The sequence below is a fragment of the Brachypodium distachyon genome, chromosome 2 (assembly GCF_000005505.3).
Source record: "Brachypodium distachyon strain Bd21 chromosome 2, Brachypodium_distachyon_v3.0, whole genome shotgun sequence".
Lineage (NCBI taxonomy): Eukaryota > Viridiplantae > Streptophyta > Magnoliopsida > Poales > Poaceae > Brachypodium > Brachypodium distachyon.
In genome coordinates this window covers 10334329-10359250 of record NC_016132.3, presented here as the reverse complement: position 1 = coordinate 10359250, position 24922 = coordinate 10334329, and the positions used below count along the sequence as shown (strand labels likewise).

Below are 24922 nucleotides of genomic sequence, written 5' to 3'. Positions count from 1 at the left end.
ATCCCGAGGCCGTCCGATCTAGGGCTAAGGGGCGCCCTCATTCGTCGGATCTTCCACTTAACCCCGAACCGATATCGGGCCCAGCTGGGCCGAAGCCCAACTGTGGCCCAAGAAGTCGGACAGTAAAAAAAAGGAGAAGGTGGCGCACCCAAAGGCGGCCCAGAATCCGGCCCACCTCGCGCCCGCACGCGCGTAAAGCCGGCCTAGCTAGCCCGCGCGGCTGGCCGGTTTCGCGAATTTTGTAGAAAACCCAGGATTTTGGGGAAATTGCCAATAAGACCCCAGAAATTTTGGGGAGGCCCGCAGGGCCCCTGATTTTTGCAAAAAAGTCCTCCGGGACACCGGATTTCTCGCAGAGAGGCCCCTAGGGTCCCGGTTTTTGCTAGAATACCCCCCGAAACTCGATTTCTCGCAGAGAAATTCGCCCTGGGCATGGAATTTCCACGCAATGCCTCCAAGGCTCATATTCTTTGCAGGAAAACCACCAAGTACCTCTGTTTCTCACAAGGGAGCCAGCCAGAGAATTCATCAAAGACACCATTGCGAATACAAGAACAAGACTCAAGAGTCTCGCCTCGAAGGTTGACCCGAAGGCATTTTCAATGCTTCCAGCTCAAGGGGCTACTGTTGTAGTAAAATAAAATCCTTATATGGGCCGGGCCGTAAATCCTACGTGGCGACGACCAAGTCAACATTTCCCAAGCACGAGTCAAGACGCCAACGTGGCGCAGTCAATCCTACGTGGCAAAGGAAGACAAGTCAACAAGTCAAACCTCTCATGCCATGGTCAAAGGGTCAAATGAGTTAGAGTAGGAGGCAAGAAAGGTGTGGGGATGAGGCATTTGGTCCATGGTGAACCATGTACCAACACTTACTTCCCCCTCATAGTGCACACAAAAGCTATGGACCAAGAAGCTACTTTTACTATTTTGCCCCCACTTTTCTCTCTCCCTCAAGGGTAGCCATGGTCTTTTGTCATGAACCCCTAGGCTATAAATACCTCCCCATGGGGCCATGTACCATTAACTCTCAACTTGAATAAACTCAAGGGGAGAGGGCTAGAGTGCTCCCTCTAAGGTTCGCTCTCGCGCGCCGCTCTCGACTGAAAGTCGACCGGCCTCGAGGAAGCCTTCTAGGAGACTCTAGTTTCGAGGCTCCGAGCTAACCTTGGTTGGCACGGGCTCGAAGGAGAAGGGGTTGGGTTAGAGTTCCGAGGGTATCTTAACCTTGATACTTGGAAAGACGCGTTCGGTCCAAGTACGAGGTGGCCCCGACGAATCTCTCGCTAAAGGTGGCTTGGGAAGATCCGCTCGGCCCAAGCACCTGGCTAACCACCCCCTCGAAGCTTTTCCTAACATAGGATTAAGTCGTACCCGTAGGGTCGACCGAACCTATTAAAAAAAAATCGACGTGTCAACTTGTCCAAGTGTACGGCGACCTTCGCTATAAGGCCAGCGTACACGCCCTACTTTTATACCCGCACTTCTGACATCGAGCATTGGCACCCTTTACTCTAATTGTTGTCGAGAACAACAACAATCTCAAAATGTTATTTTTGAAAAAAAATTTATCTTGAAAGTCATCAGAACCAATCAAGAATAGCCAAAAGATCATGATACGTATAAAATGAGTCGCAATTAGATGAGTCCGTAGCCATTAAGGGGTAGTCTTGTTGGAGTGAACTCACGACCACCAACTCAGATCTTTATAAGTGTAAAGATAAAGATGTGTTGTCGATTTGAACGATATAATGTATTTTTATCTGTTGTTATTGTTTACAATGTGCTAATACAGCGTTGTTTATGACAAGATTGCTTCAATTTTTGAAAACAAAATATGATGTTCTTTCAAAGGAATCTGTTGTTGTTTACGACTATGTGATCAAATTTTAACATGGGTATTTTTATCTGCGGGTACTCGTCTACCCTGACGGATGATGGGTATGGAAAAAAAGTTGTACTCATTGGTCGGACGGTATGGATACAAGTAACGGGTAAACTCAAAGGTAGCGGGTAAGGGTATGTGAAGGCTCCACCCGCACGTAAATGGTTGTGGAGGTTGGAAATTGAAACTGGCCCTGTGCCGGTCTTTTCTCAAGAACAAATATATGAAGCACACCTCTGGAATGGGTAATGCAAATTAGATATATTTAAGTAGATTTTGTGTTAAGGTTATGCTAAGAACATAGATGAAGTAGATTTTGTCTCACTTCCTATCCGACTGCTAAGTTTGTATGGAGAATAGTACTCCCTCCGTCCCATATTAAGTGACTTTCTATTACATGTATTTAGACGTTATTTAGACATAGATACATCCATATTTTGATAAATTTGAGTCACTTAATATGAGACGGAGGGAGTAGCATGTTTTTTTTCATAGTTATCCTAAGAACATAGATGAAGTCTGTAAATGGAGCAGGACATTCTTCGATACTGTTCCACGTTCAGTGCTTGTCGGTGTAGCTGCATTATGTTGGTCATCTGGAAAGCCAGAAATGATGTTTGCTTTCAACGTAAATTTCCAGGGAGATCCTACTAATGTAGTTTTCTCTATGTGTTAGAGGATTGATTACTGGACAGGCCTTCAGAAACCTAAAGACAAGGTCACAAGGAGAATTTGCGCCAGAACACATAGATGAAGCAAGTTGAGTGTGAAGCTCAGAACACATCGCATGGTTGGGGCTTCAGGCGTCTGGGTCCAGGATGAGCTGTGTACCTGTACGTGGCAAGAACTCCTAGTTGCTGTAGCTGAGATTTGTGTAATAATGATGGCTGCTTGTTTTGTTTCCGATCCTGTGTGATCGCTGGCACTGTTTCATCAGTTTGAACCTCTAGATAACTGAACTTGCTACTCTGATTTCTGTAACGAAATCGGGAGCCAGTGCTCCTTCCTCTAAAAAAAAGATCGTGCTCTTCCAAACTGCAGCATGTTATGACTGGATTCACGCACGGCGCTATGTTTAATTCGCGAGATACAGAGAGTATGGAACCTCGGTGCAATATGCTTACTTTTGTAATCCTGAAGGGATCCCAAGACTGCGCCAGCTATGCTGCCAGACAGGTCGCTATCATTAGCAGCTTTTAAGCCGACAAGAACTATGAATACAGAAGTCCATGGCAATTTCCGTTTGGTCGAAAGGTAACACAAGGCAGCATTGTTTGTTTGCTAGGTTGCGGGGAAAGTTGCAAGAGAAATCGGCTGCTCACTCCGGTTACAATTAATTGTCGAGATATTACATGTATCTGCACACATTAAAAATATAGTGCATCCATATTTGGTCGTAAGGAGTAAGTATCCTTCTGATACAGGGTTACATAGAGCTAACAGGAGATTAGTACTCCGCTAATCGTCTGCGCAATCCCCCCTCGTATCCTCCGCCACACTTTCCCTATCCATTCGTTCCCGTGCCGTGGCCCGTGAGGTCCTGTCCTGTGTACTGAGCTATGCCGTGTGCGAGCGATAGGAGCATACGATGGAAGCTCCAGAGGATTGGAGCGCTGTTCGCAGAATTACTACATTTCCGCAGATAATATATGTCTATCCATTTGATTTGAGGTTGTCCAAATCATATTCCATCAATTTTGACCGACCTTGCAGGAAAAAGCATAGAGCTATTTAGGGTACTGCGAAATTATTATGGACCGTCTATTCGTCGAGATCCAACGGTTAATTTTGTCTGGCACTCCAACACAAACCAAAAGAAGTACCACCTGATAAAACTCCAACACAAACCAAAAGAAGTACCACCTGATAAAACTAGGAAGTACCTTGCTGTTAGGGGTAAATCCGTAATCAAAATTGTAGTTTACCTATTACTACTCAATTAATCAACACGATAAATCACTTCAATAAAAATAATATGGATTGCTCATCCGTATACGAACACGAACAGAAGTACATACTTCAACCCCCATTAATTTACGGCAAACCCAAACCCCGAAATCAGACGCTCTGCATGGTTCCATCCACGTTATGTTGGTTCTGCGTGCCTGGGATGTGTATGCCCCTTGCAGCCGGCGTCCGGTTGCTGGGCGTGGAGGTCCGCACCATGCGCATGTGCAAAAGGGCCGGGGATGCCTCTGATGCATGGATTGATGTCCGGTCGAGGGGAAACATCAAGAAGAGCGAGTCCATGGCTAGCGAAGCTAGATACGATCCTGGAGCGAGTCGGCGGCGGACGGCCGGATCGATCTCACTGTGCGGGTGGTGAGGCGGGCGGCCGGATAGATCTCAATTCGAATAGAATCGAGGTTGACGAGGCTAAAAAAGTCCAAGAAAACCGACGGACAGATATTCTTGGTACTCCTGTCTTCTGTGAAGGAGTACCGGTCTATCCTAAAAAAGCTCAAAACATAAGCATACTCCTATGCAACACCAAACTGATATCATTAAGATTACAATTAATTAATTATATTTTGTATTGTATTTGTTTGATATTACATATCCTACTGGAGATGCATACGAATGCAAGAAGAAACTTGAAACTCTTCGGATATAGAAATTGAAACCGCAATTCAGAAGATGGCAGATAGGAATTAACACGGAGATAAAAGCAGCCCCACTATCCACCCAACTGACCAACCATGGCTACAATGAATACCCATGACCATTCAACATTCATGAGAAGAGAAGCCATGGCCAGTTGCAGGGACGAGGATTGTCCGGAGGATACACACCAGGACCAGATCACATTCCATCAAACAAGTCGCGTCCACATGTTCTTATTGCGCTCGTACAAGAATCCGCCACGGGCCACACACACACACACACACACGATCTCACCGGATATCACGGGCACATGTACCTGAATATACTTACCTGACACGACTCACGCGGAACGCGTGACCCAACAACTTCTTACTGCAGCCCGGCGCCGGCTCCGGCGGCCGTGGCGCGGGCCTTGAGCCAGTCGACGACGTCGCCGAACACCTTCTCCACGTTCTCCTCCGGCTCGCCGATGATCTGGTGCCACATCCCGGGGTACACGCGCAGCGTCTTGTCCTTGCTCCCGGCGCGGCTGTGCAGCTCCTCCACGCACCCCGGGTCGCACACCGTGTCCTCGCCGCCGTGCACCGCCAGCAGCGGCGCCTCCACCTCCTCGAACCGCGCCTGCAGCTCCCTGCACATCCGGAGCAGCTCCAGCGCCGTGGCGGCGCGGGGCGGCGCCGTGGTGCGCCGGGGGCTCGCCATGGCCAGCGCGCGCTTCCACTCCACCTTGAAGGACCGGCCCGGGATGTTGCCCCTGGTGAAGGCCACCTGCCACGTCGGGGCCACCGCCGCCGCCACCCACAGCAGGTGCTCCAGCGGCCACGGCGGCATGAACCGGGGGCTCACCCCGCACATGGCGCCGTTGAGCACCACGCCGTCGCGCCAACGCTGCTTGTCCCTAAGGTGCAGCAGCAGCGCGATGGCGCCGCCGAGGGACTCGCCGTAGAGGAAGCAGGGCAGCGGCGGAGGGTAGTCGGCGCGGAAGGGGGCGAAGGCCGCCTCGCAGTCGTCCAGGACCGGGCCGATGTCCGGGATGTGGGCCTGGAGGCCCTCGGAGAACCCGTGGCCCTGGTGGTCCACGGCGGCCACGGCGAAGCCCGCCTTGGCAAAGTGGACGGCGGTCAGGAGCACCATCCAGCCGGACTCACCGGTGAAGCCGTGGACGACGGCGATGGCTCCGAGGACCGGGGCGCCGCCGCTGGGCACCCAGCGCTGGGTGAAGATGCGGAGCCCGCGCGGGTTGACGAAGGTGGAGGACGAGTGCGTGACGCCGTGACGCGCGTAGAACTCCTCGGCGGTGAGCTCGCCGAAGGGGCTCCGCTCGTTGGCCTCCGCCACTGGATGCACCATGGCTTCTCTTGGTCTGATCCCTCCGATTCCTTGGCTCTTGCCTTCTTATGTGCTCTTCCGAAAGAGAGTAGTAGATGGAAGGGGAAATTAACTTGTACAGTACTACTGTTGTGCCCGGCTCTAGATTGGCGACGCACGGCGATTACAGCTGATGTGTGGTACTTACATTCACATAGAGCATGTATGAATGATACTCCTTCGAACCCTGTTACCTGTCGAAATATTAAACGTTTTTAAAATACAGATATATTCGTATTTGGTAAATTTGAGACAAGTAATATGTGTCGAAGGGATTACTACAATTAGCTGATGAGTATACTTACATTTATAGTCAACTTTTTTATTTATAATAATTTGATTAAATTTATAAAAAAACATGTTAATATCTACTGCATCAAGTAAGTCAACTAGATGTTATATATCATGATAGGCTTAGTAAAACTAATTTAGAGTTGTAGATTTGGTAGTTTTTTTTATAAATTTGTTCAAACTTTAAGAATTTTGACTTGGCACAAAATTACAACATCTTACTGTATTAGTGACGAAAAGAGTACCAGTATCGTACTACATTACCATCATGGCATGGTTTGATGAGCTGCCCTTGCTATCGAATCCGTCTGCCGGATGAGTTGTTGTTCCGGGCGTTCGGTGGACAAAGGGAGCACAACAGACAGAGAACGGGGTTTTTTAAGGGGTACCTGACAGGTGGGACCATGCCTACATGGCGTTGGTCAAACAGTCATGTCATCGGTCAGACACGAAAATACACACATAAGACTTGTGATGAACAACATAAAAATATTAGGATCCAAACGTGTGTTTCCAAAGTTTAGAGATTAACGTGTCACCTTTAAAATAGAAATAATATTTCTAATGTGTTTTACTATTTTTAAAACCTTCTTGGAGAACTAGATGTTCCCACAATTCATTTAGATGAAAATAGTTGACCCCTGTTTATTAAAAAAAGGTTGGGCTAAAAACTAAGAGCATTGTTTATTCAAAGAAAATTGTACAAAAACTCTAACAAAGCTAGCTACCTCATCAAGCTGGGACGGTGGCCTCTCTGCTCGCCTCCCAGGACCCGTCCCTGCCTGCCGACCCGCCGGAAGATCCAGTCCCAAAGCCTGTGGCGGCAAGTCGGTGGTGAGTGCAGAAAGTACTTTTTTTATATAGATCCATCGACGGTGAGCTTCATGCCACCTGATCCCTTACCGAAGATGTATACCATCTAGTGAATCGGATTCGTGGAAGGTGCCGATGAGTTGATTTGTAACATGTATTCTTGAACGGTGTGCCGTGTTTTTTGAGTACCTCATGTGTCATCGGTAGGTACGAAGTTTTGATGAATGTCTGTGTTTTTGATTTTTTTTCTAGTACATGACGTACAATTGATGTAGACAATATTTACAGACGAGGTAAGACGAGGTACTATGTTTTAATGAATAGGTACGTGACGAGGTACTAAATTTAGATGAATGTTTGTGCTTATATTTTTCTCCTGTTACATGACGTACAATTATGAGTTGATGAACACAGTATTTACAGATGAGGTACTAAGTTTTGATGAATTGGTACATCATGAGGTACTAAGTTTTGATGAATGTTTGTGCATATTTTTTTTTCTGATACTGATACATGACGTACAATTATAAGTTGAGGAGGTACTTGTTTTATTTTGGCGGATATTGTGATTTAAGTACCATCATGTACCAATGTTTTTTTCTTGGTGCATGAGGTACAATTATGAGTTGAGGAGGTACCATAATCTACATCGATAACGAGCAATGTAACATCATTTGTGCACTTTCAAATTTTGAACAAAAAATAAAATAAAATAAGAAAAGAAATAAAAATATGTACATTAGTTCTCCTGTAAATAAATTTTCATTGGCAGTAGAAAAGAAATGGGAAGAAATATGTGCAGAGCTTTATGTCACACGTAAAAATTGAGAGAGAGAACAAGAGAGAAGAAAAAGGTTTGAGGTGTCCTATGCAGAGTTTTATGTCACATGGAGAGCTTTTTGTTTTAATATGATGTCAAGTACAATGCTAATCAATACTTTATTAGAAGACACAATCAGCTAATTAATTGAAACACAATCAGCTAAACGGTGTCAGTAATTATGCGGCCAAGAAGATGAGCGTAGATACCGTTAGCGTTACAGCCTCGTTACGCTTCTAACCACAGCTAGCCACACACTCTAACAGACGGGACAGAGCGCATTTAATCAGGTCCGAGTACTTATTGGCTTTACTGCTCCAACTCCCCAACTACTATTTTAACTCATAGGCCAAGACCCGATCCTGTGTTCAAATTGTAGCAAATCAAATACCAAGAGTTAGGGTGTGCTAGTTTGTAGCCGTAATTTCCAATGGTGATGTTTTAACAAGCCGACATCTTATTCCACTGGCATAAATAGGTCTTATCACAAGAAAATAATCAATTCCCTAGTTGGCTTATCTAGCAACTACTATTGAATTAGGCCTCTCTCAGTTGGGGTATCTTGAGACAAAATTTTAAGCATTTTGATGGCATATGGCGTACTAATTAATGAAGAAAAAGAGTGATGTTACCCGCAAAAGAAAAAGAAAAAAGAAAAAGAGTGAGGTTATCTCTTGCTTACTGTGATAGAGCTCTTGCACTTAGACATAGACAAAAGCATTAATTCCCTCAGTCAAATGCAATCATACCTCCAAAATTAACCAACACAACCTTCTTTAGAGACAACAACTAAGAGATAATGTATTATGAAGTTTGTCTCTTATGAATTATCACCACCTAAGATAACCTGCTAACAGATTATGCATTGGGAGAGCCGTTAGTATCCGAAGGGCTTCATCCGCTAGTTAACGCAAGCAAAAGATCGATCTGATGAAAAGGACTAGGCAATCTATATAACTTATAAAGTTGATCCCCACTAACTGCAATTAATGTTTGCAAGTTTGACATGCCAGGTGTCCACATCATCATCCACATCATGCACATCATGGGTATTCAAAGGCTCCACATCACCATCCACATCATGTGTTATTGTACATAGGAATTCATTTTAATGGTCCATTCGAATTTAATATTTTGATACCTAAGATTTTTCATTTTCACGTTGCATATAAATATTTCACCAAACACACATATTTTCATGATGTGTATGTTATGTTTTCTAAGATCTACAAATATTCAGGTTGACGAAACTTCACTTCTCGGTTTCCTCGAAATTGTTAATGTTCATGCACATCAAAATTATACCTATTGTTTTGTTGCATAGTTGTTATGAATGATAAAATCGTTTTGTCCTACAATATTCATATTTATTTTGCATTAAATCATATTATTATTTGTTTCTAAAATCATATTTAGACGTGCATATAAAATTTTCCGCGGCAACGCGTGGGAAATCACCTAGTTAATCTCATTTTTACTGCCACAATAAGTGTGTACTGCTAATCCAACTTAAAAGCTGATTGAAATTTAACATAAAATGTATGGCGTACTCCATACTTTATAAATTCAGAAGGAAGTATCAATTGAGCTTATCGCTTAAGAAAATTAAACGACTTGGTTGGGACGGTGCTCCAAGGCCCAAGCAGTCGCTTTCTAGTCTTCTCGTTCACTTTATATTTCAACACTTCCCTCACGTGTGGCTCCCTCATGCTTAAATGTGGATCGAAAGTGGGTTCCAATTTAATTGGGCCAGCCGGGTATCAAACTCGAGACCTCTTAGCTCTAAACATCTATGCATAAAGACAAGTACTTTTGGCTCCCGAGCTACAGGGAGCCTGAAATTTTAAATAACTGAAATTGTATTCAAACGTTTGAAAAACATTTGGAAAACTTTGAGTACAAGTATATATGTATACTACTCACTTCGTCCCATATTAAATGACTTTCTATTACATGTATCTAAACGTATTTTAGTATATAGATGCATCCATATTTAGACATATTTGGGTCACCTAATATGGGACGGAGGGAGTACATATTTGTACATTTCCAACAAGAAATACATTGATTTGTGATCCATGTACAAACACAAATATATGGAGTAGCAAACTGTAGTTCTATTTGAAATCAATGTATTTCTAGTAGCTCAAAATCAACAATATTTCATAATAAATTACATACACGTAACACACGTTCCTATGCACATGTATATTTTGAGACCCGAAAACCCGAAAATGTGATTTTCGCAATAGATTTAAACCAGGCTTCGTGTCACTTAGAAGCCAAAAGGATTACCATACGGATAGTCTTTTACAGGCAAAATAATCAAGAGAAAACAATTTGACAATTGGTCTTGGTCTCCCCACACTTTTCTTACGCAATTAGTTGCATCATTGGTTCAGTCCCCCTCCACCTCTCTTTAACTCTACTTTGCTTCACCCAGTAGGATGACAACATTAAAATTGTTTAGTAGTATTAACATGATTAATTAGTCTTTGGGGTCCAAATATACAGAAAATTTAAGAAAACCGGTTAGGGCTACATGAATGTGAGATGAAAAATGAATCCAGCTTTCTGAATCAACAAAAAGAAGTGCACCGAGCACACATTCTGTTGGGAAAAAATATCTACAAAACCGTGGAGAAAATCAGGCATATATTTGTAAAATAGCAAGAAAAATGAGTACTTTTTAGGGGCAGAGCGTTGATCTTTTAGACGACTAAAGTTCTTTTCACATTGCTGGAAAGTATTATAACTCCCTCTCATTACTGAGATGCTGCCCCAGGGACCAGGATTAGTGGTCACTGAACAGTGCTTGACTTCGACTCGAAGAGTAATTTTAGCGAAGGAGTTAAGGCTTAAGATAGCGCAAAAGGTACGTGATGTTTGAGCTGCTCCTACCTGTCGATTGTCAGCTGCAAAAATGCTGCTTTCTTTTGATTGATTGCTTCTATTTATGGAATTATGGGTCATGCAGGAGAGCGTGTATTTACAGTTGGGATGAATGCAAGTGGGATCCCATGTCCCACTTCGTTAAAAGATTTTCTAATTCAAATATTTCCTCCGTAGGATGTATCAACTTTGACTGAATTTGAATGCATCTATATAATAAGTCATGTCTAGACATATCTAAATTTTAACGAACTTGAGACATCTTTTGTTGGATGGAGGAAGTATTTGATCAACGATTTAAAAATGTGCCTGAAAGTGGGGCTTTGGTGAGATCCCGCTTGATACCGCTAATTTGTCCGTTGGTTCACATTTTCACATCGATGGAGAGAAATGTAGCCGAAGCCAATGACTAGGATGTTTATCAACACTAACTTGTAGCCACTGGATAAAATTTCCTCGGGTAAAACTGGTGCAGCATATCAACTCACCGTCGATAACCCTGTTGTTGCAAACGCAGCAATACAACTGAATTTATGACCGATCAAGAGGGCTTTAAACTCTCTCTTAACTCGTTGCATTCTTCGCATAGAACCAGTACCAGCAGTACCACTACTCACGTATCTGGACCATCTCATGACGTTTCGCAACCGCAACCCCACCATGATTGATATACAACTGTCCTCAAGTGACGAATCTTGATCCGGAGCTCATGTGGTCACAGGCATGGGCATCACAGTCCTTGCGCATGCGTTAATGAAGCAACAGTTCAAGAGAATCTTTTGTTCCTCAAAAATCAGTAAATCGTCAACCACAGTTTGCAGGCTGGTAGAGTACGAGGTAATGTGCCCCTCAGCTCCATCCATCGAAGTGCCGAACTACACACCAACATTACTTCCAGGGCAGCAGTGCCAAAGGGTAGTTCAGCTGGAATCCCAGCCTGATTCAAACAGCAGCAGCCAAGGGGCCAACAAATGCTAGGTGAATACTCCTGCAAATACTAGTACCACAAAATAATGCAGTAAAGATTTCGGTGAGATGCTGACCGCCAAGTTGCAACTGCATTTGCAGCACATACTCAGCAAAGAACAACTATACATAACATATTTTCAGTTTAGATTGGTGACTCAGACGACATAAGGGATATGTACACTAACATTTCGGATGAACTCGGTCAACACAGCTACTTAACTTCAGCAAGCCAAGAGGGATACATTATTAAACAAGACATGTTTCTTACAACTACACCACGCTGCACTTGATTAGGCTGGTTTGCTTCAGTAAACCTTGGGCTTCCGGGCCCTTTGACTCCTCCTGCTGTTCACCTCCACCAAGACAGCCTTCTCAATCCTCATATTGGTGGGGGTGTTTCCACTCGCATCTGTACTTGCAGCAGATGGGTATCCAGCTGCCTGCTTCTTTGCATTCGAGGATGAGTTGCCCGTTTTCTGCTTCTTCGCGAATGGGGATGAGTTTCCGGTTTCCAGATTCTGTGTGGCTGAGGATGAATTCCCGGTATTCAGATTCTTTGAGGCTGAGGATGAGTTCCCGGTTTGCAGCTTCTTTGCAGCCAAGGAAGAATTTCCAGTCTTGCACTGCTTTGCAGCAGGTGCTTTGGAGGCCTGTTCACTCTGCTCCTTGGATGCAGCTGCAGAGCCCGTACCTTCGGTCTTGGGCTGCCGTCCCCGTTTTTTTCCAGAGTAGACATGCTTCAAAGGTTGTTGGTTTTCAAGAATTAGTTGCTTCTTAACCACTGGAACAGAAATTTTCTCAGCTCCAACCTGTGCAGAGGTATTGTCAGCTTTGGAAGGAGCAGTTTTAGCAACATTCTCAGTCAGCGCTGATAGTTTCTCCTGTGAATGCTCGACGTTCTCAAACGGTTCATACACTTTGGCTCCTCGATTGTCTATGAGGATATCATCAGTGTTCTGTGGAAAGAAACAACAGCAGTATCAACTAAATGTACACGAAAATATATTACCCAAGAAACTAACTAAAAAAAGGAGAATACCCAAATAAAAGGCTCTTAATCAGTGAGATGAATCAGATGATTACTGGATGGAGAAAGACGTATGACATAATCAAAATTACATTACCATTGGAAGATTAGGTAGCTGCAAAAGAGATTTAGAATACACTTGTGTGCTTTTCTAACCAATGTTACCAGTGAACTGCCTCAGCACATTGCCCTGTGGCTGTGATGTCTTCAGTGCTACAACCTTCAATTTACTATGGGGATGTCTTATACCTAGTCCCGGTACATTAAATATGAAATTCTGGATAGATCCGATGTACAAGCATCATCCTACGAAATTTACTCCTAAGAACTACTCCCTCCATCCAACAATATGGGGCATATTAGGGTTCGGTTGACTAAGCCTTTGACCACAAATTACTTCATGAATATATGACTAATGTGATCAAAATCATATCCATGAGCAAATATCCTTGAGCAGGAATATAATGGATATGAATCTATATTATATAATTATATATTAATAGAGTAATTTGTGGTCAAAGCATTGGTCAAAGTAAACCTAATACGCCCCTTATTGTTGGACGGAGGTAGTACACATCTGACACAGGTTCCAAATCCCATATCCAATACGTACTTGATAACAATTCTCACTCCCTCCGATCCTAAGTTCTACCAAAACCACGACAAGAATTTAGGCCCTGTTTGGTTGGGTTAAAACTGATTTCTGACTTTTGGCTTGTAAGCCACAAAAGCACCAAATTAGGTGCTTTCGGCTTTGGCTTTTGACATTTGACTTGATATTGTTAGATGATGGTATAAGCAAAAAGCCAAAGTCAAAAGCAACTATTTAGGTGCTTTTGTGGCTTATAAGCCAAAAGTCAAAACGCAGTTTTAAGCCCAACCAAAAAGGGCCTAGGATCGGAGGGAGTAGTATATTATCTGTTATCATCAAGATTATCTCGGAATTCAAAAGTAGACAAGTTGTCATCCATACAGTTTTTTGGCAGATGCTATATGGCGTTTACTTTATAAGTCTACATTACGTAACTGGGGAAATCTAAATCCCAGTCCTGCTGTGCACACACAAGGGTGGATGGTTCCAACTAATAACTCATAAGCAACAACTTGAATACAACTGAACTGAAAGTCTGAAACAAACAAGAAACATAAGGACTTACTTCATTGCAGATATGACCATTTGGTAAGGAACTGTCAAAACCTAGGAGTAGGTCCGCTGTGATAGCTTTCTTATGTGACTGGCTCCTCTCCCCAGCTTTTTCTTCACCATTCCCATGTGAAACTTCGATTAGACAACCAGTTGCCCTCTCAGACGATGTAGGTATTACTGCAAGAGCTGGTCTATCCTCTTGTTCCAGTAAAATGTTTAGATTCTTCTTTTTCTGTGGTTTAACAGATCGATCATTCTTATAAGAAAATGAACGTTTTTGTGTCCTTTGCCTCTTCTCAGTTCCGTTGACCTGGGCATAAGCCAGAAGAGATGACAACTTTACTTGTTTAGTACGAGCCTTGCTGAGATGCTCTTGCAGATGATGAACTTGAGACTGGATATCGCCAATTTTCATGAGAACTTTATGTAACATGAATTGCTCTGAAACCGCATCATATTCCTTGGGCGCATGCAAACTAGCAGCATTGGCCCGACCTTTAGTACCATCACCAACTGCATTAGGAAAAAAAAAATCAAATGAACAGATAACACTTGCAATGAGAAAGTTATTTAATACCCAGAGGGTATTTTGCATTTTCAGTATTGACAACCAAATATTCTATAGGCAGAAGCTGGAGACACATGCCAAGACATGGTTGCATTAAATATTAATTACTCCTACGGCTACTTCATACAATTAGGTCAACGATTCTTTACTCCTATAAAGGTTTAAATCGGTGGCGGTGATCCGTCACCTTTAAATCATGACACCTAATGATTATGCACAGACCATTGACATGAGAGAGGAGGTACGAATTATTTGATGAAAAGCAACAAATGATAGTATAACATTCTATTTAAACATGCAGTGTGTTATTTCTAATTCGTAGCAAAGCATGGGTATTTTTGCTAGTTTTGATAAGATAAAAAATTAAAGCACTCGCTGTCCTGACCATTTTTACCAATCATATCAACAAGATGACATTAGGTCTGTCAGCTTTCTTCCAATGAATGTGCACCTAGCAAAATGGGTTGCACAGATGTATGTTGATTTTAGAAGACTTAAATGTGTCATAGTCATAACTCATAGTAGAATCACCACTTTTTAACCTTCTAAAGATGAAGACCGTTAGCATGTGACTAAAACACAAATGAAGGTGCCCTAATACAAGCAAGCATTTCCTGACAGTTAAGTAATGTGGCAACTTGTAGGATCTTGCTAGATAGTAAATAACTTTATTTGTTAATTACAGCACAGAATTTTAAGACATGGGCATGTCACCATATCCATACCTGGACCATGACTATCATCCTCAATTATGAGACCATCTGTTTCAGCCCCCTTGTTTTGCTTATCTTTATCTGCCAAAGATCAGAAGGACAATATTATTTACCAATAGTAACATGGTGCAAAACATAGACAACCATGGGATAAAAAGTACTGTCCTATCCTTAAAACGAGAGAAGGAATAGATAACAGACCAAAGAAGTATGACAATATCTGGTGCTTCTTGAGGTACGATGAAGTGTCCGCAGTGTCTTCATGTCGTTTCCGGTTTCTCCTCACCATGCTAATATTTTCATGGCCTTTGCAACTCTTCCCTGATTCTATCCTAGAACCATTTGTCTTGTTTATTGCCTGCTGCAATTCCTTTTCCTGCTCGATGAGTGCAAGTTGTCTGTCATACTTTGATACTTGAGATGAAAGTTCCTTCATGCGCAGCTCTAACCACTGGAACCTCCACAGCATAGGGCGGACATCATTCTTCCACTCAGCACTCACCTTTTTCCTTCTGAAAGATAATTTACACATGAGAAAATTATACAGATGAAACCACATCAGAATGAACATAACTTTTCTATACAGCAGAATTACAATGAGAATGTAATACAGAATAACCATAAAAGATGACAGGTCAGCTAGAACTTTGAAGCATGCACAAGAGTAACTCAACTCCTGGCTTCCTTCATTATACTTATGTTACATCCATGAACTGTAAGCATAATGTATTATGAACAAACAAGAAGTGCATGCAACACAACATACACTGTCATGAGGTTATAGGGTGATAATATATATCTGAGTAACGTCAATGAAATTGCCTCTGAATTGGCGAAATCAGGAAGTAGCAACCCAGGGACACCCTGGTCAGTAATGTTGCAGGTGGAAGATGCTAGACTCGCAGTTCAGTTTTTATGATTTATGCCGCACAATGCCTGATGCTTAAATAAGGAATCATGGCACCTTCAGGTTTCTTATTTTTCAGGCACGTAACTTGAGGTCGTGATTTTTTTTAATACCCTTCACTTATTGCTGAGTTCCATATAAATTTGGTGCCTATCATCCAAGGGAGAGAGTGGAAGCCTTTGAACTACTGAAGAGATGGATACGAGTAGATAATTTATGTTAAGCTCTGGAATAGGTGAAGACAAACTCTTTAGTTCACTGTAACCAGTTGTATCTTGCATACCTTTTCTGGCTGCCCTTCTTTCTTGAAAAATCTTAGCACATGAGTGGCAACAAACACAAAAGTTGAATTGTACGCCCAAATTTCAATTCAATGTTCAAACATCGTAGAGCCAACAGGTACAGTGTTACTGGTTGCGTTCGTTGTGAACGTATAGGTCAAGAGATCTCGTGCCATAGTTCAGAACTAAAAACTAGGCATTTCCATAGGAGCATATACATGCAAGGTTGAAAGGGAAAACACTAGATAGTGGCATAGTGCACATGCTACATATGCTACACATTTAACAATATAAATGTATGACAAGAAAATAAGTGCATGAAATAGCATGGTGTCAACCCTGTTTTTAAATGAACTCCCTCTGTTTCCAATTGATTGGCGCCGGCAATTTTGCAAAAAAACAAAAACCCTGTTAATTTACAAAATCAGCCCGCAGTACACAGCTTCAATTGAACGTGGACTTCCAAAAACAACAGGGGGGGTTTTCGCAAAAGTTCTGATAGAACGTGGACTGCGGGTCGATTTCGGGAAATAGCACTGGCTTTTTGCAAAATTGCTGGTGCCAATCAATTGGAAACGGAGGGAGTACAAAGGAAAATGCATAGAATAGCATCCACTACTTGCTTCTGTGTGATGCAACTGAACGTGCCCTGAAGAGAAAATAAGATGAACGTGCCCTGAAGAGAAAATAAGATGAATTGTTCCTAATTCACACCTAACATTCAGGTAGCAAAAAGGTTTGACTGCCACCTCCTACCTATTATACACCGGGGAAATCGCATCTCTTCACAAAATTGCTGGCGCGAATCAATTGGAAACGGAAGCAGTACAAAGGAAAATGCATGGAATAGCATCCACTACTTGCTTCTGTGTGATGCAACTGAACGTGTCCTGAAGAGAAAATAAGATGAATTGTTCCTAATTCACATCTAACATTCAGGTAGCAAAAAGGTTTGACTGCTGCCTCCTACCAATTATACACCGGGGAAATCGCATCTCTGATTTTGGTATTCTGTCACTATTACCTACCATACTGATCGATCAAATTAAAAACAATTAACACCACGGCCAATCTAAATACACCAAAACACAGGAAATCTTGAACACGCCGCACCTCTTGCACAGGGGAACTAAGTTGAGCTATATGTTCTGGGAAGCCAATAAATCTTCGAAAGGAGGAAATCATCAAACACCTTCTGTGCAGGAGATAGACAAAGCAGAGACAGAGAGAGAGAGACTAAGAGCACGTAAGTTGTAACAGGAGCTGTCGTGCTCCGCTGCGTCGTTGCCCTCATTGCAACTCTTGAGGCGGGTGAAATCCCGTGCTGTTAGAGAGATAATATTCACGACGAACATTTTGTGAAGGAGAGTGAAAATCAGTAACAACTCGCCAGGCCATGGAATCAGGAGGGCGCTGGATGGAATTAAGATGCCTGAGCGGCGCTGGAAGGTGGGCAGGTCAAGCGCTAATGGATTCGAGGAGTCACATTGATGCAACGATTCGAGTTAGATCAACGTGAAGAAAGTGAAGCTTGGCATTGAATAGAGGAGTCATTTCAATCAGGGCATGACGGTTCCAAAACTGGCCAAACTTCTAGCCACTAGACTTATGGCCAATATAGGCATTCAAGGAGGATAATCCCATATTCTAGCTTGAGAACAAGCTGTTCCACAAGGTGACTTCATGCACATAATAAGCAAAATCATGAGCATTTAGGAAATCACTGGGTTTGGTATAATTGGATTCAATCTTATTTATAATTTTAATAGTTTATTTTGCCAACCAAGTAAATTTGATAGATAAATTAGATTCAATTATTTATGGCAAGCAATAATAAAGAAGCCAATTTCCGTATCTCATTCTCTATATCCCTAACCCTAATGTACCTCCTTACGTCTGTCGGCCAGGTTGCTATAACGGCAGTTTGGCGCGGCGGGCCAAGTGCATTCCAAACCTCGAAAGTTTGGTTGGTTATGCTACCAATCAAAGCTCTACCACAACCTTCCTTTTACCCCGCCAGCGCGGGAAACCTCGAGGGCGTAGAAAATCAACAATCAATGCCTAACTGCCTAACATGGTATTATACATGTTTATTTCTCTGACAAACAATACAACCAGAAAGCAGAATTGCATAATCATCCAGCCTGTGTCATTGAGAGCATACGAGGAACTGATAGAAAGACTCACCTAGGGAGCAATGAGGATTGACCTTCATCATCATGAACTGAAAAGGGGGAACTCACTTCATTGCCAGCCTCATCATCGGTCTCAAAAAGAGAATCCGCAAACGAGCTCGAGCACTCCGTGGTATCCCCTCCTCGCTCGTCAGTCACGTGCCCTGAACTCCCCACAGGCGGCGGGTCATAAGAGGAGGAAGCTCCTCCCACAGGATCAGCACCAGAAGGTTCGGAGCAAGGGGCGAGAAGGGCACCTTCGCCCTCGCAGTGCTCGGTCGCAGATTTCAGCACCACGTCACCCAGGTTGTTGCCCACGTCGCCCTCGCGGTGTTCGGTCGCAGATTCCAGCACCGCGTTGCCCCCGTCGGCCTCGCCCTTGCCCTTGCCCTTGCCCTCGCCCCCGACATCGATAACCGGCGCGGGGTCATCAGAGGAGTCGATACCATCCTCAGGAACCGCCACGACCGGGCCATCTGGGCGGAATTCGCCGGGCACGGGGCCGCCGCCCACAGGCATGACGGGAGGGGTGGCAAGTTCCCCGTGAACATCGGATTTCACCGTGTTCTGGCCGTTGGCACCGCCACCCTCGCCATCGACATCCAAGGCCGGGGCCGGGGCCGGCGCCATGGTTGGCGGCTGAACAGCGGAGAGATCCGTGAGGCCCCGGAAGGGATCCTCGCAAAATTCGACCAGCGGCTAGTTGGGGAACGCGCAATTGCGAGCGATTTGGGAGGAAAGGGGTTGAGGAGCAAATAAAAGGGAGATGGGAATTCAGATTTTGTTCAGTTCTCACGGTACAGGGAAGGGAGGGTTATATATTTCCGCCTCCCAGACGCACTGACCATCCGGTCCCACTGACCGTAAACCGAGGGCTTTGCCCGGCCTCGCTGCCTTCCGGCCCCATTCGTACGACGGTCCCCGCGCTTCCTTGCCACACGAGGCCTCGCACCTCCCTTGACTCTCGTCTTCACATCCGTCACCACTCACCACCTGTAGCCTGTAGATGCCGATGAGCGTGCTGTGGGCCCCACGCTCGTCCGGGATGTTCATCTTGACCATGTGTCGCTAGAAAATGGCTTGCGGAAGAAGTTAGCCTGCAGATAATCAGGTACACCAGAATATTGAATCGTGATAAAACAGCAGTGCTAGGGCATGTCCTTATCTGCAACATGAGTTATCTCTTAGTGTTATATCTTAGAATTAATACTTAGATGAATAAAATTAACTAAATAAATGATAAGAAAAGGTGAAATCCAGTACAATGGTAATTGTGTCTTATCTTTGCCTTATCATTTTTTTGAAGAAATCATCTACTTCCTCCGTTCCATAGTTCTTGTCTCAAATTTGCCCAAAAATGGATGTATCTATCTATTCATAAAAAAGTGTCTAGATACATGTAATATTTCAACAAGAATTCTGGAACGGAGGGAGTATTAATTAAGAGAAGGGTTCTGCCTTTTCTTCGTTTCTCTCTTTTCCACGTCAGATTTTATCCTATGTGGCATCGCTAAGAAAATGTTGACATCACCCCATCGTACACGCCCTAACTACTATCGCAACCTCTCATCTTTAATGTCTTCTCTTTCCACTCTCATGCGGAGTGTCGACTTAGATTTGACACGATGGGGTATGCAGTTACAAGTCATAAGTATTTCATGCATAAATTTAGGGGTGTATATATGTAGTTAAGATATCTTGAAGACTTTGTCCAATGTCATGTGCACTTTGTCAGTTCAACCTGGGTACGGTCATGTCACTCAGCACTGACGGTAAAACACCGACCCCTACAGCGAGTGCTCTCGTCCTCCTTGTGTCGCTATTACCAGTTTTTCCGTCACGGTGGCACCGGTCTCATTATCAAACATGGCTAGGGTCTCTCTTCATGCTGTAAGCGGTGGCGGTTGCCTGGCTCAAGTGGGCGGCAAAGGTAGGCGTGTGGAAGCCAGGGCGCCAGCCTAAGGATGTGGTGGCGATGCAGCCCTAGCCTAGCCTGGTTGCATGCTTCTCCTTGTAGGCCCAAGACTCTGTCAAAATGGTGGTTGTTGCGCTATTTGTTCTTGTCGACAGGATGGTGGCTGTAGGGGAACTAATGCATTAATGTGTATATACACACGCGCGCGCGCGGTCTAGGTCATGCGGCGCTGCACCTCGTTGGCAGGCGATGGGTGCCGAGGCGATGACCTGAAAGGTGGTGTTGGTCAACTGCACGGGGTGGAGCATAGCGGTTAGACATCAAGGCGATACCCCCTGAGTGTTTGTGTTTGTGTTGCAGTGTAGCTGTTTGCCTTGGGTCTTGTGGGCAACCAAGCTCCTAATGGGCGTCACTTTTCGCACGTGCTTCCTGTAACGTGTTGCCCACCTAGCCACTATGGGAGTGTTCAAGCTCCTCTCCTCCTATGGTAGACTTGGTCTCTCTCTCTCCTAGCAATGGCGGCGGTGTCAATTAGTTGGCGAAGCAGTTTCTTGGCAAAAGCTTGGACCACTAGCTTGTAGGTTTTGGGGGACTGTATAGGCTCTGAGAGGTTGGGCCCGGTTTTTGGCCGGTTCCACTCGTTAACTAGTCAACTCTTTTTCTATGTATGAGAAATCAAAGCTCTAGTTGTTTGTTGGACAAGAAAAAAAGTCAGGCACCCCAGTGGAAGCTGCACTTTGTATACCACATTGTTAATCGTCCTCTCAACCACTTAGTAAGGGCCATAGTACTTAAGTGCTATGTTGGCACACGGACAGTTGCCAATCAAAGTTGGAACGTACAGTTCGTTGCCAACAATGAATGTGAGAGTGACTCTAATGGACTGTTGTCTTGTTGGCATAGAAAAATGGGTAGCTATGAGACCAACGTTTATAGTCTAATAGTTTCTATTTTTGCTTGCGAAAGTGAAAAATTATCATATACGATTCAGCATCACTAGAAGAATGTTGTTTTGAAGGCATAGTGGCAATGCAGCTAAGAGATAATATTTCGTTCTTAATTCACCAACTCTATTAGTGACGTCGATTCTAGGTTAACCGTTTTTTCTGTCATGATTTTCCGTGCAATGCTGAGATCTGTTAGTGCTCTATGTGCCTCATTTTCTAATTTCTGTCAGGCCAAAACAACCATGATGTGTGCTAACATGTCATTTAAAATTTAGTGTCCAAAACGACGTGTTAGACATATCAATTCTGATCTAACCGTTTAACGATGAGTTCTCCTATTTCCCTAGCTATATAATTAGGAAATTCTGCTTATATGCATTTGCACACGCATAGTGGCTTTGTTGTGATTCCATATTAACCCTAACTATTTATAGAAGACAATAGAACACAGTGTACAATAGTGGTTATCTTTACCTAGTGTCATACCTTGCAATTGATGCTAAAAACATACTACTATGTGATTAAATCTATTTAAGAAAAGTGAGATAACAAAATGCAATCTGGTATAATAAAAAACTATTATATCTTTATTACGAAGAGATCGTCTCTTTGTTAAATGAATCCAAACATCATTTTCATTTCATCTTAACGATTCTCCTATGTGGTATCCGGGAGGAAAAACCATTGTGCATGCATTAATACAATGGCGCAACGTGTATTGGTTTTTTCGTATGTGTCATCTTCGTGTCTTGTGTCTTTAATTTCAAGCACATATGTCTTTAATTTCCAGCACGATGTCTTCTCTTAATTTTAAAAATGCTTTTTGACACATGATCTCGAGCGTGGGCCCAATAGTTACAAGCACAGAAGCTCAAACGCAGGCCCATCAATTATGAGTGTGGAAGATCGAACGTGGATGGGGATAGGAACACATCAACACTTCCTCACTATGGAAGGTGCATCCTTTTCCTTCGCGAAAGGAAGGCAAGCTTGTTTTTCTTCCGTGTATCCCCTCCATGCCAGCGAATCAATGTGCAGCCCTTCAATACTTTTTGATTTGGCATGCCAGAACGGACATTAATGCTGTATGAGTACATGTAGACTCTTTATTAAATTGACGCCCCAAACTAGTTCGCCCAAAAACTTAAACTGCCAGAGAAAGATCGGCAACAAATTTGAGCACTGTCCCTCACGAGTTGGGCTCCATCAAACCCTTTATTTAGATGGCTTCACGGTACCTTAGCAACAAATTTGAGCAGTGTCACTGACGAATTAGGCTCCATCAGATCTTTTATTTAGATGGCTTCACGGTACCTTAGACGTGTAATCAATGTAGGCATCCTCCCATTTCGAAATTAGGCCTCATCAAATCTTATCTAATTTTTCTCGATTCTAAAATTATGGCCAAATAAAGACCAAAAAGTCCAGAAGGAGAAGAATATATTCCTTACATAAATATCATTTATTAGATTTAAATTAAATTAATATAAAAACTACACAATGACCACACGCACTTAGCTAATTTTTATTAATAACGTTTTTGCGTGATCTTGAAGTTAACAGATGGTTCTAGACCCCACATGTAAGTGACTTAAGGCGAGACAAATCCTCAAAATGCAAACTAAAGTGAGGTATATGATCATATGTATTTGAACTTGAGATCTTTTGACTCTAAGACCATAATGAATTAGCACATAAGGAGTTCACCTTGATCTACTATGGAAAAATCGTCGATATATTTCAACAATCTTGAATATCACAACCAAGCGCAACTGCATCAAACGACGTGTCTATTCCACATGATACAGCACCTACGCTCTACCCCCAAAAAAATTGTGCATGTCATAATCATACAGTCTCTTGTGTCACTCCAAGCATTTTATCTGCAATTGTCGCAATGTGTGATTTTGGGTGTTCAATTCATAGAGAACTCAGATTGATCTCTGACCATGCATTCTTGAAGGTGGCTCGGTAATCCAGTTCTTGCAAACCAACATATTGTTTCTCTTGAAAAGATGTGGTTTTCTGCTGCCGATGATATGTTTCCTTGAAGTTGCAAACAAGTCATGCTTGTTGATTTGCACAAAATATAAGTTTGAAAGTTTGATACATTTTAGACCTGCTTACAGAAATCTCACATATCTTTAACTGTTGCATGATCTGAACCCATGAAAAGACATTCATACTTCTATTTCTTACAGAGCTCAGTGTGTGTCATCGTGAATGTATTCAGAGTCATTCAGAAAATGGACATGTACACTTCAGGCTGACAGCAAAGCAGAGAACATATTTTCTAGAATGCTAAGGCAGAGAACATTCAGAAACGAAAATGCGCATCTCGTACAGATCCATGTCGGTAGTTTATACCCTTGCATAAAAGATTCAAGAAAATGGTTCTTCCATTGGCAATTTTTATACTCCCTCCGTGCGGAACTAAGTGAGTTGGATTTGTATAAGAAGTACTCACGAAGCATGCCAAAAGTGAGTTTCTTTAGAGTAAAATACACCACTAGTCCATGAACTCCGCAAAAATGAACACTTTAGTCCACGAACTCGGAAAACGCACACATAAACCCTAAACTTCAGGTTGGCGTCGATGTCGTCGTCGTAATCCGGACACAGCCGCGGCCGTGTCTTGGAGTCCGGGAACATGGGCATCTTGACAGCCCGCTGCCCACGGCGAGCGTCCATTGCGGCAGCGTACAGCTCCGATGTCGCCGGGGGTTTGACGGGATACTCGATCTTGGCATGGGCGGCGTGATGGACAGGGGCGGGAGCGAAGTCGGCAGGTGGAAGCGAAGGGAGTGCTACGCCGATGGAGCGGAGGAATGCGTGCTGCTGAACGCGGCCGCCGTGTGAGAAGGCGGCGCGGAGCTCCAAGGCGCTGCGATCCATGAAAGCCATGGATCCCCTGATCGATCGATCGAGAGGAAGTTCTGAAGGTGGCGTACTCAGTTGCAAGGGAAGATGAAGGGAGGGCAGGGCAGGGCTGCTGCATATTTATCAGCGGATCATGCCGCCATTGGTTGCTTGAATCGGAACTCGTCTCGGTCTCCTAATGATTGTCTATTCACGATGAAATGTAGGATTCGGATTTCAACCGTACGCTAACCGTGTCCACGCGAGGATTCTTATTTCTTAGCTATGGTTGTTTGTCGTCGTTAAGTTTTCGGATTCACAAACTCCGCGGACTTGCGACGGGCGCGTGTTCCTCATGGCCGTCTCGGTGGTCGGCTGGTGTGTGCGAGGGCGAACAAGGCGGCCACTGGCCAGGCCGTGAACTTGTATGGGTACAAGCTCTGGGCTCACGCGCTACAGAACGCGGCAACCGGCAAGACGAAATTCATCCTGATGGAGTCCACGGTGACGAGCAAAGCGACGCCCGGCGAGGTCGCCATTGAGGAGGTGTAGTTCTTGGTGGTGCCGCTGTGAGTCCACGGTGAAGCGTCCACCAAGAAGATGCTCTTGAGAATTCGCATTGACAAGCTCCTGAAGTCCTGATTGCTCATGTTAACATGGTTGCGATCGTTTTGATGACACTATGCCCTCTAGCAGTACCCTTCTTTTTTATCACCCATTTTATTTTCATATATTGCAGTAGA

General features: G+C 43.7%; 2 protein-coding genes across 2 annotated transcripts; both read right to left on the bottom strand.

Annotated features, from left to right (window-relative positions):
• Window positions 1–4495: 4495 nt before the first annotated feature.
• Window positions 4496–6039, bottom strand: LOC100841324 (caffeoylshikimate esterase). Its single transcript, XM_003567569.4, has one exon. The coding sequence runs from the start codon at window positions 5836–5838 to the stop codon at window positions 4858–4860; it is 981 nt and encodes a 326-aa protein (XP_003567617.1). The 5' UTR covers window positions 5839–6039; the 3' UTR covers window positions 4496–4857.
• A 5647-nt stretch (window positions 6040–11686) lies between these two features.
• On the bottom strand, window positions 11687–19255 carry LOC100841024. Its single transcript, XM_010232537.2, has 5 exons — window positions 18472–19255; window positions 15298–15608; window positions 15109–15177; window positions 13826–14328; window positions 11687–12597 (listed from the first exon to the last, which is right to left on the bottom strand). Exons 1-5 carry the CDS (start codon window positions 19086–19088, stop codon window positions 11947–11949), a joined length of 2151 nt encoding a protein of 716 aa, XP_010230839.1. The 5' UTR covers window positions 19089–19255; the 3' UTR covers window positions 11687–11946.
• Between the last annotated feature and the right edge of the window lie 5667 nt (window positions 19256–24922).